General features: G+C 37.0%; 1 protein-coding gene across 3 annotated transcripts in view; it reads right to left on the bottom strand.

Annotated features, from left to right (window-relative positions):
• The window catches only part of ERCC6L2 (ERCC excision repair 6 like 2), a 52708-nt gene that overhangs the window by 28092 nt on the left and 5206 nt on the right, over nucleotides 1–19410 (bottom strand). For all 3 annotated transcript variants that reach the window (XM_040090451.1, XM_040090452.1, XM_040090453.2), the window contains exons 3-10: nucleotides 16970–17089; nucleotides 15341–15534; nucleotides 12574–12735; nucleotides 11202–11409; nucleotides 9675–9815; nucleotides 8108–8221; nucleotides 6560–6679; nucleotides 599–670 (exon numbers count right to left, since the gene is read on the bottom strand). In XM_040090451.1, the coding sequence (XP_039946385.1) occupies nucleotides 599–670; nucleotides 6560–6679; nucleotides 8108–8221; nucleotides 9675–9815; nucleotides 11202–11409; nucleotides 12574–12735; nucleotides 15341–15534; nucleotides 16970–17089 (1131 nt within the window). The remainder of the gene's footprint in view (nucleotides 1–598; nucleotides 671–6559; nucleotides 6680–8107; nucleotides 8222–9674; nucleotides 9816–11201; nucleotides 11410–12573; nucleotides 12736–15340; nucleotides 15535–16969; nucleotides 17090–19410) is intronic.

Genomic DNA, 19410 nt, shown 5'->3' with positions numbered 1-19410 from the left:
AAGTACTTCTTAATGCCATCATTACAAATATTTAAATAAAAAGCCCCAATACTATAGAGTGCACTACTTCAGGAAACTGATTATTCTCTAAGAAGGCAATCAATGAGCAAGTATCTTAAAAGTAAAATGTACATACATGTCTTCATATATGGCTCCAGTTAGACAGTTTTAAGTTCAAATCAACTAGTGTAGCAAGAATAGAAGTTTCATTGCTGGTGATGATCAAAAGTCAACAGAATGAGGAAACTTAACAAGTTTCAGTGCTAACACAAAGGTTTCATGAAATGGCAGTCACACTGAGCTGTGACAGTGCTCTAATTCAAGACATTCCAGCTGAACTCAGCTATCTGCATCTGAAGTAACACAACTATTTCAAAAAGCTCCAGGGAAGGCAGAAGAGTGTTTCACTTGTTTTGCTATTACCATTTTTATCATGAGGTAATATTTCAATATGCTTGTAGAGTACGGCACACTGTGCTTGTAATTACTCCTAACAGTAGAAGCAATAAGCAAATGTGGTTGACAAGGTGTCAACTTTCAGATTCATGCTTCAGAACTTACTGCTGCGCTTAATTGATAAAAATCACATGGAGCTCACCTTTGTGGAAAAGGAGAAAAGAAGAACTTTATCCTTATTTTTTCGGAAGTGATTTAAAAGCTGCTGAAGGACCTGTGAACCACAGCAGGAAAATGAAGACATTTTTATCTACAGGTCATCTTACACACACTTACTCATGTTTTTGACCTCCAAAGAGGCTACACTGTACTTAATTATTTGCAAAGCCAAACAGAGCCATAACAAAAATCATTACTAACATAATAAATGGGCCAAAGGTAATGAAGATGCTGGATTACATTTTTCAATGAAGTACATGGAAATCCTACTGTGAAATAGTCATCAGATCACTAATAGATACAGAAGCTACTTGTGTCAGTGCATAGACTGCAACAAAAAGTTACTTACATCACACACTAGCTCAGATTCTGCATTTTTTATTTTAAAAATACACACATTTATCCCAAAAACTCCAAGGTCTGTTTAATCTTTCTGCCCTACATCTGAGTTCAGAGCTTCTTGGAACTTGCCTTCTTAAAATAATCAGTGAGATATATACCCCTCCCCACTCCCACTCTCATCTCTTGCTCTGTTTACAGTAGGATCCAGCTTCCCAGACTCTGCATAGACCTTGAAATGCCAATAATCAGCCCACACACAACGTTCTTCTGGTGGGGAAGCAAATAATCCCAAGCCTTGTGATACTGTTATTTTCAAAAGAAGCATGTCCACATCTGGCAATGGCAGCTCCAGAGCACTATGCAGAAGCCATACAAAATGGGAAAAGAGGAATCTTCTGTACCATGACTGTAGCTTTTTCTCACTGGGCAATAAATATTTTTGAAATTGTATTTATTCACTGATAAATAGACAAACTGTTAATCAAGAATTATTTCACTACAAGCCTAACAAATCTTCAACAATCAAAAATTATGAATGTTCATATGAATGTTACAATTCTGGACAATATCTACAACATAAAATGGTAATTATATGAAACCCATGATCTCCTTAGTAAATGTTAACCAGCTTGTTACAAGTGAAAACAAGGTACAAATGACAGATTTTTTTGCCTCATTTCATTGTACATGAACATATATACTAGGATTTCTTTTACTGGGGAAAAAAATACACAACACACAATTTAACAAGAGCTATACTACGTACATTTGCATTTTATTTAGCCACATTAAGAAAATAAACAAAAGTGACATTCTTTTAAACTAGAAGGAATTGGCCTCTGTTTTATTGTTATTATTATTAAAGTACAGGTCAAATTGTGAATTTCCTATAGGAGAATACAAAAATAAATCCACACAATTTGCTTAAATAAAATGGATCAATTTCATCCCCACTGGGAATGTAGGTATTTTGGAGTAGGAAACAACTAACACAGAAAAGTAATGAATGCATCAAAGAGAAGTAAATTCTACACTTGCACACCAGAATATTATCCTGTATGTTTCAAGTCCAAAACAAAAATACTTGACCATATTCCATCAGAAGTCACATGTTCTTTGTGAGTCCACATGGATTTAAACATACATCTCCCCACTGCTACACATCGTGAGTTGTCTGTATGTAATGAAATTTTACCTCTTGCTTTTGCGAAGTTTTTTCTATGGAGATGTTCAAGTTAATCTACAGTATTTTTTAAGCCTTCAAAACAGGCCTGCCTTGGTCAGGTTTATGTTTAATGCTAGAGGTTGGTTACAATTTCTGGCAAAGTACTCCAATAGACTTCAGTTTTCCTACAGAATCATGATATCCCAAGCAAAAAATAATTAAATCAATGCAACAGTTATTCCTAACAGATTTGTATTGAAAACAGTATTCCAAAACCCCACAAATGAAGGTCTGTGAAGTGTGTGAAGTTTAAAAAAAATAAAAAAATAAAATAATAATAATAATAATAATTCAACTGCACAGAAATTTAATAACTCTTTACACTTAGATTATAGAGTCTCTCGAGACACAATTTTAGCAAAACTGTAGAAACAATCAAACAAGGAAATCTGAATGAGAATTACTGCAGGATTGTACAGCTACTCCCCCTTGTCTTCTTTTCCAAGCAGTTCCCAATACTTCCTTGTGGGCAACCTGAAATCATTGCATTTCAAAAGCAACAAACCACTTGTCCTTAACATTTTGCAGGTTCCCACTATTTTACATCATGACAGAAAAACAGTGTTTTCCAAACAAAGCAGGACACTCCTTTCAGTCAGTTCTCATATACTCAACTACTTCTATTTTAAAACCTAAGGATTAAATTCATCCTGTAATAAAATGTGTCAGCAAAGCTTGCAAACTGTATGTTCTGCAGTATGAGTGAAAAGGAGGGGACCATTTCACAAAAAAAAATTAAACTTTTAATCACTGTGTATTACCTACCTCCCACTGTAAAACAGGTATATTAGTGTCCTCAGTTTACCATATTAGGTACACCATCAATGATTATACATGTACATTTGGATTGTAGGAGACTGTTTTTTCCAGGCTCTTGTTGTAATCCAAAATTCAGAACAGAAAACCTGGGGTGACACGTTGTTAATGCTACAGCTTGCAAAACACAGAGAGATGACTGCAGCCACAGCAACAGGTAAGACATAAATGCCACATATAGGCCACTCTTTAACCCTTGTGTACAAGCAAATCTAGTTTTATTGGTGGAAATAATTCATACCCCATAACAATGTTTCCCTGTGTGTTTTATCTCTGGTTGGCTGGAGAACAGATACATTAAGCAGATAGAACCTTTTTAACTTGGCAAAACAGTTACAACCGCTTAACTAACAAACTTCATTTAAAAAAAAATCACCCCCCTTCCCTGAACAATTTTTTTTAAAAATGCCACAAACTATTTCTTTGCAATTAAGATATCTACAAAAGAATAATCACCTGTACCAAAATTTCTGTGTAGTCTATACTGAATTTTAAGTTAAAAGACAACATAATACTTATTCAGTCTACACTGCTGGATGAAAGTTACAAAAGAATTTCACTTAATTTGTAGAATTTATTTATAAAATAGGAAATGCAAAGTAGTATAGTGCAAGAACTTTATTAAAAACATTTTTCTATCAGATGTCTCAGTTATTTCCAAATAAACACATTAAAAATTGGTTAATTGATTTCCAAGCTCTAGTATCAGTTGACTCTTCTGTGATTACTTTCTTATGGTAAGGCAGTTTTCTAAATTAAATACTTCCTGAATGATTTTGCTTTCACAGCATAAAATGCAAAATCATAACCAATAGCTTCCATTTTGTAATTAAGAATAGAAAACAAAAAAGCAAATCCCCACACCAAAAACGTATGAACTAGTCTTCGGCACCATTAAGTTAAAACTAATGGACTCAAAACCCAGCTTATTTTCAATGATAGTTATGTAACCCATTATCCTCCTTCCATGCACAAAGATCACTGAATCATACAACAGTCTGGCTTAAAGATAATTTCATTTCAAACCACGCCACCATGGACAGGGATGCACCTACTAGATTCAAAGTCCCATCCTAACTGGCCTTGAACATTTCCAGGGATGGGACATTCACAGCTACCACAAGGGAACCTGCTCCAGTGCCTCATCACCTTCACAGTGAAGAACTTCTTCCCATTATCCAATCTAAACCTATTCTCGTTCACTTTGAAGCCATTATCCCTTGTCCCATCACTGTAAAAATCCCCCTCCAGATTTCTTTAGATTTCCTTCATCAGTGAAAGGTGACAATAAGATTACCCAAGAGGCTTCTCTTCTCCTGACTCAGCAACCTCAACTCCCTCAGCCTTTCCTCATAGAGGATGTGTTCCACCCATCTAAAAATCTTCATGGCTCCCCTCCAGACTTGTTCCAGCATGTCCATATACATTTTGTGCTGAGAAAGATGGATACAGTACACTGCAAGAGTAGAGCAGAGGAAGGAAATTAACCTCTCTTGCCCTGCTGGCCACACCTCCTTTGATGCACTCCAGGACATGTTTGGCTTCCTGGGCTGTACAGAACAACCCCTTGGCCACTCCAGACACTGCACAAAATTAACTCTGGCCAGAATCAGGACAGCATCTTAGCACAACCCCATTTCAGGTAGTTGTACAGAGTAATAAGGAGCCTCAAGGGAGACCTTTTCTCCAGGCTAAACAATCCTAGCTCTCTCAGCTGCTCCTCATAAACCTGACAAGCCAGACTCTTCACCAGCTCTTTCACCCTTCTCTGGACATGCTCCAGCAGCATCTCAGCCTTCTTCTTGCCCAGCGGGGCCTAGAACTGAATATAGCACTCAATGTGTAGCCTCACTAATGCCAAGCACAGGGGAAGAATCACTTCCCTGATCCTGCTGGACACAAAATTTCTGATAAAAGAAATTCTTCTTCTTGACCACCTGGGCAAACTGCTGGCTCATGTCCAGTCACTGTTCACCAGCACCTCCACATCCTTTCTCACCTGGCTTTCCAGCCACTCTGCCCCAGCCTGTAGTACTGCAGGGGCTTGTGGCCAAATGCAGGACCTGGGATTTCATCTTGTTGAATCTCATACCATTGGTTTCAGCCCACTGATCCGTCTGCAGAGCCTTACTAACCTCCAGTAGACCAACAATCCCACGCATCTTAAGTATACAAACCTATTGAGAGTGCACTTGATCCCCTAATCCAGATCATCATCATCAGTAAGGACAATAAACAGGAATGGCCTCAACACTGAGCCCTGGGAAACACTACTGGTGACTGGATGTCAACTGGATGTGGCACCATCCATCACCGCTCTCTGGGCTCAGCTACCCAGCCAGTTTTTAATCTGGCAAAGGGAGCACATGGGCTGCCAGCTTTTCCAGGAAAATGTAATGGAAAAAATTTTAAAAAAAATTAAAGAATAATAAAATAATAACAAAAATGTAAAATAGTAACATGAATAATGTTAGATAAAATAATCAGCAACAGAATTGCTTCATAAGCAATTCTTCAGCTCCTGAAGATGATGGATTGGGTTTTTAAAGCTGTGTATTAAAAATTTGCTGGTAGCTAGTTTAACAACTAAATTCACCTTCTCAAAATAATTAAGTGTACACAACAAAGTTAATATGCAGGCATTTCACGCATATGTACTAATAGTAAAGAAAGATCTTGCTTATATGCTAACAAATCAGTAAAGTGATAACAGCCATTCCTATTACAGCAATGTAGTCCTCTCACTGCCACCAGTCCCATGAAGCAAATGTTAGTACCCAGGTTTATGGAGAGCCAAAATTCTTCACAGCTTCTAAACCTACATCCCCCCAGTTACTCTCAGCTCCAGAGCACTACTAAAACTAGTATGGTTTTCTTTATAATTATCTATATTAGACATACTTTCCTTCTACATTAAACATCATCATCATCATCTACACTATATATCATGATGTCACCTTCTGTTCCTCTCTGAAACCAGAGAAAGACAGCTTCTGAGATGAGGAGCGTTGCAGATTCATACTAGACACATTTATTTTGGTCATCTGTAGCACAACTACTATTATTTTCATTTAATGTCCAAAGGGTTCAAGAACTCAGTATGCACTCAGTACATCTTCACCAGTTCCATTCTATTAATGATTGTGTAGGTCCCACTTACATTTATCCTTTGATATTCTTTACAGTCTGGAGAGTCCCAGCCTACCTGGCTGCTTTTGTTTTGCTTCCTTTTCTTTGCCAAATATTTCCAAATGTCACCAGAATCCAGGGTTTCATGAAACAATAGTTCTGCTGACTGTAAGGATCATTAATCATGCTCACCATCAAACATGTGAAGCTAAAGTTGCAGAAAATTTTACCATCACAGATTACTCTTATACAGTCTTTGCCCAGATAAATACTGATCCATGACAGGAGATACCTTCTGTTGTGTGATCAACCGCAAACAGAATAACTAAAACCCCCAAAACTTTTAAGTGTATATTTTCTTATATCCATATAATATAGGCCAAATCTATTACTATTAATAATATTTATTTTTCTTCTAAGGAACGGATTTACCTTCATTTTTCCACTATATTTGGGATCTGAAATTGTTTCAAAGGCTGCATCTTTACTTAACTGCACAAAATCTGGAAAACTGGAAAAAACTTGGCTGCAAACTCGTTTGATATGTGCTTCCTGGAAGAAAAACAGAAAGATTGAATAGGTGCTAAAAAGCAGACGTATATTAAGGTATGCAAGGAGTTAAACAGGTTGAAACATGATCCACACCAAAGTATCTCAAGCAGAGTTATGTGGTTTTTAATTTGGTTTACTACAAAACTGCTGGATAAAAAAAATATCCTGTGTATTTCGTTTTGTTTCATTTAAAAATAAAATATATTCTTAATCTGAAATCATGGATCATATTCAAAATTTCTTCTCCTGGCCAGAATTGTCAGTTTCAAAAAATTCTGTTGCCTTGAGGTTTGCATCACCCAACAGTTGTGCACCAACATTTCTCTTGACCTTCTGGCATAACAAGCCAGTATGGGAATTACATATTGTTCCGTAACAAAAACCGTACAGGAAATGCACTTAAGCTGTTCAAAAGCCACATAAAGCTCCACTGCTAAATTTAGATCCGAACTTAAACACGACTTCACACTTAAGGTCCACTTTTCCAGAGAGAAAGAAAAGATCACATCTCTGGCCTAAGAATAACACATGTAAGGGCCTTCAATACTGAAGGTAAAAAAAAAGCTACCAAGTATTAGTTTATTTCGTAGATGTTGGCAAAAATAATAATTATGTATCATGCAGAAGACTGTAAGTCACAAAATACTTGTATTCTGTTATTTCAGAGGTTATTTAAATATCAAATGTTATTACAACAAAAACTACATATGCAATACACAAAAAAGCCCACTGAAAACATCTACATGTGCAATGTGCTGGACATTAAAAGTAATATTTCTGAAAATGCAAAACTGCTTTAATGGAAAAAATTTGCAAAATTAGCTAGGACATTCTGATTTCTCTTCATTGACAGTTTCTAAGAGAGAGGGGTAACATCAATAAATCCCCTTCTGCATTCCTGGGTCTTAAGACTCACAAACAAACATTTCTAAAACTTCCATTTGTCAGTCTTGTTGCTTGCCATAGTAATAATGTAAGCTGACACTGATCTTTCACTGAGCAATTTCTTCTAAAACATGTTTCTAATTATTTGAATAAACTCAGCTCTTAATATAAAGTATTAGAGAAAAAAAACATTCTAATTATCTATTATTTATTTATTTGCACCAAGACATTCCTCTTTTGGCACTCTTCATAAATGTAACAAAAATGGCACTATTACAAATCATTAAAAATTACTCTCCCTCCTAATCTCTTCTATGTTTTATAACCCTTACTTTCAGATATGAATCAACTAAATGAACATGTTTTATATAACATCTTTATAAGGCATGCATTCTGTATGACTGAATGGAAAAGGAATTTCACAAAATATCTTAGTTGCAGTTAGTTAAGACCTATAAAGGAGGCCAGTAGCAATTTTCATTCAAGAGTTTCCATCCCATTCATTTGCCACAAGTCCATTTTTTAGATACTTCTGGAACTAACCTGCAGCTTGCTAGCGTTGTCTGTCTGCAGCAGTGCAGCATGATTTGCAACCTTCTGCAGGATCATTAGGTAACTGAAGCGCAATGACTTAATTGTTTCACCATGCGCATTTACCTACAAAAAAAACCCAGTTTATGCAAACAAATACTAATGAAAAGAACTAATAATCTCAAATAAATGCTATTCTTACCAGGTTTAATGCATTAACAATTCTTAGTACTATAACTGATCCCCAAGAGATGAATACTGTATTTGTGATAAAACTAAACCAAGTTTTGTTTTTCCTGCAGCTTTGTGACCCTATTAATAGAAACATCTTCTCAATAAGGAAAAAAACCTACAGCTACGTTCACTGCTTGCTAAACATTTCGGATAGCAACTTCTACAGACATCACATGGAGATAACCAAAAACTCTTCAGTAAACAAGATGGTAATTTTGTAACTAACTAAATCAAGCAAGAGCAGTTTGAATGACCTATCTTTCAACTGCTAACTTTACTTTTCTCTCTAGCAAAAGCCTGTAAAGCTTTACAAACATCTCAAATAGCATAATTCAAGCTTTAGACATTCTACAGTGCAACAGCAACAACCTCATCAGCTATCTTCCTAGTTATGGTTGGCTGGTTTGACCAATATTTGTTTTCCTTTGCCTTCTCAAGTTACTAAATTTCACAGTTAACTTTGGAATAAGACAGCCTATAAGAGTGATCAACTATCTGCAGGTCTGCCTACTACCCTTTCATGAATCAAGTTCACCAGCATTTATTTTTTTCTACAAAACATCATTAAAAACAGAATTCTGCAAAGAGGACTAGTATCCATGGAATATTAAACAAAACTGATAAGGGGGATATTAAACAGAACACTACACAAGAATGAGAGCAGGCCAGAGAGATGAGAAACAAGCATGTGACATACGCTTCTAAATGTTTAAATATATGCTTAATCTAAGCCTACTGAGTGAGGTAGGCTAAATAAATACAAAGCTAGACTAATCAAGTCTAGCTTCTTTTAGAGAAATCCAGAGAAGATTCAAGAATTCTGAAAAGCTGTTACTCATGGACAAAGTTTGGCTTGTGCCCTGTGGCTGCTGTTACAATTCTCCCCTCATGAAGCAAGCTAAAATGAAGTTTAATGGCACAGAAAGGCACAACTGCACTTAGAACACAACGAACTGCCCAGGCAACCTGCTGAGTTCAGGGTGCCTCCCATTTGCAGCTCCTGAACAAACCACCTGAGGCACCTGGGAGCAGCATGCCTGACACATACTGAACATCTTAATGCCGCACCCTTGCCAATATCAACTAAATCACAGGTCCATTTATGAATACAAACCATCCAGAATTTACTGCATAGGTAACAATCACCTGCTCAGGGCATGCAAAGCAGCTTTGCAGTAACCCCAAAGCACCTAACTCCATCATGCTGGTGATGCAGCTCCCCACGTTTCCAGTTGGAATTCCCCAAACAGATGGGCTACAACTAGGCAAAAGGTTCATCAGCAGAGAGTCTCTCAAGTAATTCACAAGACTATGCTGTAAAATCCAAACAGTGCCAAGTTCTTACTTTGTAACAACAGTTCTTCCTTTTCCGACCACTACTGCAGCTACAGGGCTCCCCTGCTTTTAAGACCAAGCTTACATCATCCGTCTCTAGCACAGCCTGGTACACTGCTTTCTGGAATTCAGTTAGGGAACAAAACACCATCTGCCAAAGAGAAAACACAAGAAATGCTATCATGTGCAGCATATAATGTAATAGGGCAAAAAAACACTGCATCAAAAAACACAAGTCATAGATCACTGAAAATAAAGCAGAAGTACTACACCTGCTCAAATATTACAGGAAATAATTCTGCCACCAAATGAAAAAAAAGTGTATCTTTGCACCAAAAGATCATGAAACAAAATGTATGCACACTTATATTCCACCTCAAAATTCTACATAGAATATTAATATCATTCTACAAGAACCTGCTATTATTTTGCTCAAAACCTTTAAATATGGCTTTTGTGACAGAATAGGAGGAGGAAGGAAAAGTGAGAGAAGTAAATGCGTAATGTTAATTACAGATTTCTCAGTTTTCCATAGTGCTTAATTTGCCCTTTCTTTCCCCTTTTTAGGCATTAGCTGTTGTAGGGCACTACCACAAGTGGGACAAACAGAATAAACAATGAGAAGGCAAGGATTTACACAGTGCTATGGCCAAAACTTTGATCCCTCTTCTTAAAGACCATGGGTGGCATCTCCATGACATCTTTAGTCTTAAGCAGTAGGAGACAGAAATCCCAAGATCATTCCTTAACCTATGCCATCCACATAGTAGCAGCACCATGCTGAGCTATAATAATACAGCAGTAACTTGAACATATACTCACATTAACAAGATAATGAAAAGAATAAAACCTGCTAGATTCAGAAAAGCGACTGACTGATGTTTGTGTTAATCTTTCCTGCAGAAGACAGACTAGATGACATTATTATGAACGAAGCACGAAGCAAAAACCACAAATTTTGAAAATAAAACCAACTGCAAACTTACGTATTTGTCTACTCAGAGGAAAATATTTAGCAGAACTCTTACTCTATCAATAAAGTATTATCAGTTCATATAATATTTACAATTGCATCAGATGAACAGGATTAGAGACTTATCACAGAATCAACTCATCTGAGATTCCTCTTTTATTTCAGGTTCGAAAATGAGGGCGTTAAAAGCATACTGTTCCATACAAAGTGTCAAGATGCAAATTAAGAAGTTCTGCATAGAATTTCAAGATATTTACACATTGCTTTGGGCTTGCAGAGATAAGGACAAAAACACAGATAAAACAGACATGTAAATCACTAGTCAGAAGACTAGCTGAGCATTTTCATGCTTGATTAAATCCATTTCAATGTGCAATCATAGTAATTATGTGAACAAAGCACACTACTTCAAGTGCACTTTTTCCAAGGCTATGGATTCTTCTTAATAAGATGAAGAGAAAACCATAAACTACAGACATGATCAAGAAAGAAAATACAACAAGAAAACAAAAATGAAGAAATACATTAATTAACATTGTATTTCAAATGTGAAGGCACTCTTACTCTGTCTTCCTTTTTTGGTAACTGATCGCTGATAAGCGCTTTTGTACGTCTCAGAAACCAGCCAGCCATTTTTCTTGCTAACTTTACCATGGCCTTACGACCTGTTGCTAGCTCTCTTTTAGTTGCAGTGTGCCTCTGGCCATGCTCCACTGGATCAGAAAATGTCTTCTTGAAATGTACTCTGCTACCCAAGAGTCCTGGTACAGCCCTATTAAAAAACAAAAGGGGATGAGGGATTGATTCACTGATTTAAAGCATATAGTAATTTTCTTTTCTGGCTAACAGCAAAATATCTTAAAGTAGCAGTCACTAGAGAAAATACTAAAAATCTTAAGTACAAATAGACACATACAATTTCAGACATGCCTTTTTTCATTTGTTTTCTGTGATTCTCAAATGCTAAGACAAACTCTTCAGGAAAAGGGCTGCAATCTCAAGAAAAAAAAAAGTTTAGCAAAACAAGAGAAATCACAAGTATATAGAAGCTCTAAACGACAAGGCTACTAGCATTGAGGAGCCTAAACTGGAAGCTAAGCAGCCATGTTTTCAATTTTTACTGTTTTTATGAAATCAGAATATGCAGATATTATAATTAACTAAATAAAATCTTGAGAAACTCAATAGTAAAAAGAATTTACTAATTGTTGGCAACATTACACATTGGAACAATTTACTAAAAACATCAGCATAGTTTTAATGAACCAAATGCAACACTAAACTTAAAACATTCTTCCTGCTATTTTTGTTCTGTATATCCTTATATTTAAAGTATGCTTGCTTTGTTCTTCCTCTGCAAAGCATTCCCAGTAGGTTTAGATATCCACCTACGGTCAGTTGTCCCTCTCCTTGACCATTAAAAGTTTTTCTGGAGAAGACTGTTACTTTTCAAATATGTGCACGTGTGCATTTTGGAAAAAAAAAAAAAGCAAAATACTATTCCTTTCATCCTCCAAGTAAGTCAGAATGACCTGCACATACTGGACAGAGCAAAGGCACTATGTTGGTTAAGGCTGTGTAATGATTCCCTATCCACTGGGCGAAGCACAGAAGAAAAAAAGAGTGTCCTTAGGAAAAAACAAACAACCAAAGAAAAAGATAATATGGGAGGTGGAGGAAGAATATTTTTAACTACTTCCCAAATTCCCCAAAGAAACCAGTTGGGATGAACTCCAAATGTATTAAGTAACTGTAAAATATCAGGAGCTTACCTTCCCAGTAAGTCATATTCTCAAAAAAAGCAAGTGTTCTGAGGTTGAGGGCTGTATTGTTTTTTTAAAACACAGATGGGTTCATATCATCCAGTCCTGTCCCAACCCCACTGCACAGTTAACACACAGAGGTGCTTAACCATAAAAGAAAATATTTTATTTACCAGTCCATAACACACCAAAGTTCCTTCATATTGTTTTGAAGAATGGTTCCAGTAAGACCTATTCGAACACAGCATTTTAATGACTTCATGGTTTGAGTTATTTGAGCCTTTGGATTCTTGATTCTATGTGCTTCGTCCACTATCACAGCAGACCACTCTATACTGCAGATCAAAAAGATTTCTTTAATTGACATTACTTGTCCCATCATCCCCCACACATGCAAAAAGTGAAGTCAGCCACACAAATAGCTGTGATTGTATGATAAACATTATTCCTTTTTGATTCCCCTGGTTTTTTATACTATACCATTTAATTTCTTTATATTGTTTATTTAGTAAATTCAATTAGCATAGTGAACATAATTACTAAACTACACCACCAAATAAATGAGCTACTGTTACCTGTATCAAATGCTTTCTGTGAAGAAAGCAGCTTTCAATCTGTGGACCAACCAATGAACCCAGCACATCTCACTAAAATTAACTCTGCTCATAATTAAGATCTACAAAAAATTAATAACTCTGAAGGTAAACTACTGAAATATGCTTAACATAGGTATACTTCATTTTCCCAACAAAAATTACCCAATGTAACTACCAGTGAACTGAAAGCATTTCCATCTGCATGGTTTTCAACAAGAAAGTATCACTTAAATATTTATACAATACCAATATAGCAGAGGAATTTAGATCTTTTGGGATTGTGATGAGAAGGAGCATAGCTATAGGCAGCGATCAGAAGATATCTTGCAGCCAGTTTAAGAATAAAACTTATGAGTAGAATGATCTGTATACTGTGATAATAATAAAAAAGTCTTCAAGTCCCTATGAAGAGATTTACTAACTTCTTAAGTTCACTTTATATACATTAATATTTCAGAACACAACCATATCCAGTTTTATATGCTGCAAAAAGCATAAACAGACATGTTTAGAGATGTTTAGTAGAAAGCCTATCTCCTGAGCATTTAGTTCACTAATGAAGGCTGTGCTTGTGGCATTTTTGATACCCACGAAATACATTCACTCATATTCAAGTTACTACATTCCCAAAATATACTAAAAATTGAAATTTCTGAGAAGTCTAACAGATGTTCATATCCTAGCTCCTTCCACTTGAGTCTCTCATATTGATTTATGTGCATTACTGAGCATATGTATTCCTATTCCTGATTGCTAATTATTTATGAACAGCCAATCCATCACTGTAGTGAAGCAAGACACAAAGATTCCTCTGGTGTTGAGATCATAGGCCCATCCAGCCACCTCCTCTGCAGAAACAGTTTGATAAATCTGCATGCTGAAGAAATGTATTTGCAGGCAGTCACACATCCGATCTGCTCCACACATGTACCTATTTCCTGACCACAGTCTATTACATGATCAAGCATGAAGAGTTCCTCAGAAAGAGCACAAAGAGTTAGGGGGCTGATAACAAAACTACTTTACTCTTCTAGCTGTACTTCTCTACTCTCTGTACTTTAGATCTGAGTACAGAGATGAACATCTGATTGTTTTGATGATGGACCTCCAGACAACTAGGGTACTCCCTGGGGCTGGCCCTTTCCCAACACCTGAAATGCCAAGATATTCAGATCTACTTATATGAGCTGCTGAGGGCAGGCTGCTACCACCAGCCATTGACACAACTCTTACCCTACTTCTAAGACAACATTAGGGAAAAGGACCTCTAGGATTGGATGAGAAATATGTGGGTTTAAATCTCAAAGCTTTTTGGGCTCAATAATTTTGTCAAGCTGGTGAAAAGAGCAAATAACAAGAAAAATACCTTTCTGAATGTTTGCTAAAAATTCCAGGTGATTGTTCTCCTTAAACTGTACTAAAAGACAGAAATACCTTCTAAGTATCTTTTAGCTATCATCAGTTTTCAGGCAGGCAATTCCTGCATCTTTCAGAGAACATGTCATAACTGTATTACCAGCAAAGACTGGTTTTATGGGAACTATTCAAAAATTTATTGCTACCAAGCGTCCCATTACAAAGATAGTTGTATTGAGTCTATCTGAGATGGAGTTAATTTTCCCACAGCAGCTCTCGCAGGTCTGTAGGTAGCTGGAAAGGTGTTGTTAACACACCAGGCCTTTGGCTACTGCTGAGCAGCAGTCGCAGAGCATCAGCGCTGTCACTCAACATTCCCCCCACACCACCAGTCTGGGAATGGGTAAGATCCTGTAAGGGGACAAAACTTGGCCAGCTGACCCAAAATGACCAAAGGGATAACTCATCCCATACGGTACCTGGTATATTATGATATAAAAGCTTAGGAAAGGAGGAAGAATGGGGCCTTTGTTATTTATTGCCTTTGCCTTCCGGAACAACTGCAATGTGTGCAGAAGCTCTGCTTCCTGGGAAGTGGCTTAACATTGCTAGTTGGTGGGAAGCAGAAAATAAACCTTTTTTCCCCCCTATTTACATGCCTAAATTCTTGCTTTTGCCTTAGTAAACTCCCTTCTCTCAACTAAGAGCTTTTTTTAATCTTAATTTCCCCTCCCTGTCCAGATGGGAAGGGGACTGATACGAGCAGCTTGGTGGGCACCTGGTGTCCAGCCAAGGTCGACCCAACAAAATTGTACAGGTTAAATTCAGCAGTACAGGATAAATTCAATATTTATCAGGGATTCTTCTCTGCAGCACAGTGAGTCAATGGATTTAACAGTAAATGTACTATACAGAAAAAAATCCTAGAAAAGAACAATGCATAATTAGATAAAATTCAGTGTGTAAAAAATCACATTAAAACCATTACCTGTTAAATTCATCCAAATACAGGCGAAGTATCTCATATGTTGTAAGAGCAACTTCACATTTCCCTTGCTTAATGCGACTCAAGTCATCATCTTTTTTACTGCCATGTAAGACAGAGACCTTAAAGTATCCCCAAGTGTCTAACTCATCCTTCCAGTTGTACAGCACTGAAAGAGGGGCCACTATGAGGAAAGTCTGAAAGCAAATATATATTATAGTATCACTCGAAAAACTACAACATAGCAATTTCTCAATAATGGAAGTCAAGATCTTGACTGTTTTACTACCCTGAGCAGCTTGTTTAATTCTGTCATTTCAAAGGCTATATGGAAAATATCTAAAGTTAATATAAATTCAAAAGTAATAAGTTTACTGTAAGTATGTATATAATACAACAGAAAAATACTGTAATACTAAAATTTAATACTAAAAAGCACTACTTACTCAAATTATACTCTAACAACTGCAGTAATATGTAAAAGACTATCATTTTGCTTTGTTATAGCATCTGTATACCATAAAATGTTTTATAAATGGAGAAAATAAAAGGATGAAGAGGGCAAGCAGCTTCCTCAAATCCGCAAGTCTAGTCATCATGTGACTTGAAAACAGATAGTCCTGAAAGGGGTTAAAAAAATTAGGACAGCTCATGCAATTCACTTAATATCACAGGAAAATAAAATCAGTGAGGTAGGAAGTAACCTTGGGACATTTTCTGTCCAACTTTATAGTCAAAACAGTGGTAACAGTGACTTCAAACCCAGGCTTTCTCAACTGAAGTCTTCAAAACCCCATAAGGATGGATGGGGTCTACAACCCCTCTGTGACCTATTTCAACATTAAATGTCCTCAAAGTGACATTCCTCTCTTATTCTTCGTCAGAAGCATTCCTGTTTCTTTGCACATGAAGTGCTATCCCTTTGTCCTTCCTCTCAGCCTGTATTTCCTGAGGAGCATGTATGCATTACTCACAGAGCTACAGTCACATGACCCATTATGCCAGTCAAATTCTCTAACTATTCCAGCAAAATAAAAATAACAATGGAAAATAAAAATCACATGGTTCCTGTAATGGGTAAAATTAAAATGATCTGCAGAATTATCTAATTCACACAGAACTTTTACATGTATCTTATTTGCTGTCACTGTATTTGATTACCTAGATTATCAGCCAGACTTACTTCCGATATTATGACAACCAATCAAGAATATACAGGATGCCACAAGGCAATTAGCAATACATTTTCCAAATATATGGATTTCTCATAATTAAATACCCTGTTATTATAGATACACTTTTTTTTCATTTAAAAATATCACACAACACTCATTTTCTACTCACTATCACAGGCTTTTCAATGTACTCTAGCCACAAATCTAACCTAGACACCTCCTTTTTTGTTAGTGCAGATGAACAGTAGTAATAGACTAGACAGTAACAACTAGAGAGAGAGGGCACTATGACAGTCTGGAAAACTGAAGGCTTCCCAAACACTACTAGGAAAGGCATGAAATCCTACTTCAGCAGCTGAACTTTAAAAATTAATGTACATATAAACTAGAACAAACAAACAAATCCAAGTACTGCTTTTCATCAAAATCCTTCAGCTAGTATCACTAAAAGTTGTACCTTCTTGGGGTTACAATCTGAACACTTTTTCAATGTCCTCAGTAAAAATTCCGGCATATTATTTTCAATGTCCTCACGTGTTCCCTTCTTGTGCAACACTGCAGCCAAAAATGAAATGACCTTGAGAAAGAAAACAATTCTCAGTGACTACGTACAATAAGAAATTGAATTAATTCCACAAAAAATAAACATTTAGGACAAAATCTTGGACAGAACTTCAGAAGGTGGCTTGGTTTTGTGGGGGGAGATTTTTTTCTGGGCAGTGCAGGCAGGGGGTGTTTGTTGGTTTTAAATAAATCTGGTTTAAAATGGGACCCTTCTCTCCCTTGGATTCCCAAGAATTCCTTGAATGAATGATAAGAACAATTAATTGCTCTATCTCACTCTTTTGTTCTTTCAGTGGAAAAGTCACAAAAATACACAAGAGACCGAGTGTGAATGAGCCAGAAAAAAATAGAGATGAGGCTTGTCTTTCAACTCTCCTCCTTTTCAGAGTACTTGAATTTCAGATGAGAAAACAGAAGGTTTTAGATATCCTCTAACTATCTTCTCAACATTATTTCTGCAAAAGGAAGAAGAGGATTATCCTAGATGTTTGTTTTTTACAAATATGCCTCTTTCTGTTTGTTCCATTCCTTCAAATTCCTGTTGTGGACATCAAAACCATTTTTTTTCTTTTGTGCTATATTCTCCCATCTGCCACAAACCACTCAAGGTAATTATGAGAACATATTTATTACAATATACTACAACAATGACAAACATCCCAGCACAGGCTATTCAAAACTGCTCCTATCATAATCCAAAACAGGAAGAAGGCAGAGAAAGATCTGGCCAGAACATGCAAATTCAAAATCCACTTGGGATAAATGGTATCCATGGCCTAAGCAGCAGCAAGGACCAGATGCATCACCAGAGAGATGCCCTTCTTTCGAAAACTCAACAGACCCCTCTTATTCAGAGCAGCCGACTCCCGCCTCTTCCTTTTTACAGCTGCTACACAGCTGCTCACAGCAGGACAGAGGTAAAGCTACCAACTGCTGATTTCCAAAAAAAAGAACTTTCTCTCTCTATGATGGGGAGAAAGAGCTAGTCAAGAGAGTAGAGTGCAGAAGAAATATCTGCCTGAAGAGCAGTTACATGTACAGAAGAGAGAAGAAATCCATCATATGTATGGCCACAAAGTAAAAGAAAGGTATGTAGAACAAAAGTAACCCAAACACTTTCATACATAGTATCTAACAAACTGAGTCTGAGATGAACTTCCAGTTCGTGCACGTTTTTTAAATACTGATTTTACTTTTTTTAAAAAAATCCTTTAATAATTAGAATCAAATTCAACTGAACAATGAATCTCCATGTCTTTTCCACATTCTCCATTCTTGGAAGAATTTGCATGACAAATTTCTAAGAGAAGCAAAGGCAGTGAAACAGCAAATCATTATCAAAAATCTTTGGCTCTTCTGGATAAAGCAAGAAGCAACCTAGATGCCTTGACAGCAAACTAGTTTATCATAAGCACACTAAGCAACAACATTATTCTATTTGCCTTCATCTAAACTTCAGCTTTGTATGAATGAACCATATGGCCAGGCCATTTAAAGCAAAAATCAGTTGAGACATACAAAGAACATTAAAATTCAGAGGATTTCTAGAAAAGTCTTTATCTCATGAATCATCCTCTAATTCAGAAACAGTAAGCTTCAGCTAACTGACAAGCACAGGACTTTCTTCTAAGACTATACCAGTTATTCGATGAAGTTTAGATTTATTTTTTCATATGTGCTAACCTTTTCTAAACAAGTGAATTCTACCATTTTACTTCGTATTCACTGAACTGCCTTTCCCATGCTGAACTTGAACATAAACACTGTGGTTTATAGAAAATACACAAGATCACAGAATCATAAAATGGTAAGGGTTGGAAGGAACCTTAAAAGATCACCTAGCTCCAATCCTTGCAATGGGCAAGGATGCCATTTACCATACCAAATTGCTCAGGCCCCCATCCAACCTGGCCTTGAACACAAAGGTAACTGGAAGGCCACAGTGAGGTCACCGAAGAGCCTTCTCTTCCCCAGGCTGAACTGCCTCAAATCTCTCTGCCTGTCTTCATAGGAGAGATACTCGATCCCTTGGAACGCCTCGTGGCTTCCTCCAGACCTATTCTAACAGGTCCACATCCCTCCTGCACTGGAGACCCAAGAGCTGGATGCAGTGTTCCAGGTGGGGTCTCAGAATAGTGGAGCAGAGGGTCAGAATCACCTCCTCCAGTCAAGACCTGCTGCCCACACTGCTTTGGATGAACCCCTAGGCTGCAACTATTGGCTCATGTCCAGCTCTTCACCCACAAGAATCCCCCAGTCCCTCTTCTCAGAGCTGATCTCTACAACTTCTCTCAGTTTGTTCTTCTCATGTCTGGGAATGCCTCAGCCCAGGTG

The sequence above is a fragment of the Hirundo rustica genome, chromosome Z (genome assembly GCF_015227805.2).
Source record: "Hirundo rustica isolate bHirRus1 chromosome Z, bHirRus1.pri.v3, whole genome shotgun sequence".
NCBI lineage: Eukaryota > Metazoa > Chordata > Aves > Passeriformes > Hirundinidae > Hirundo > Hirundo rustica.
Note: the sequence above shows the minus strand (reverse complement) of the source record. Positions and strands in the feature narration are given on the sequence as shown.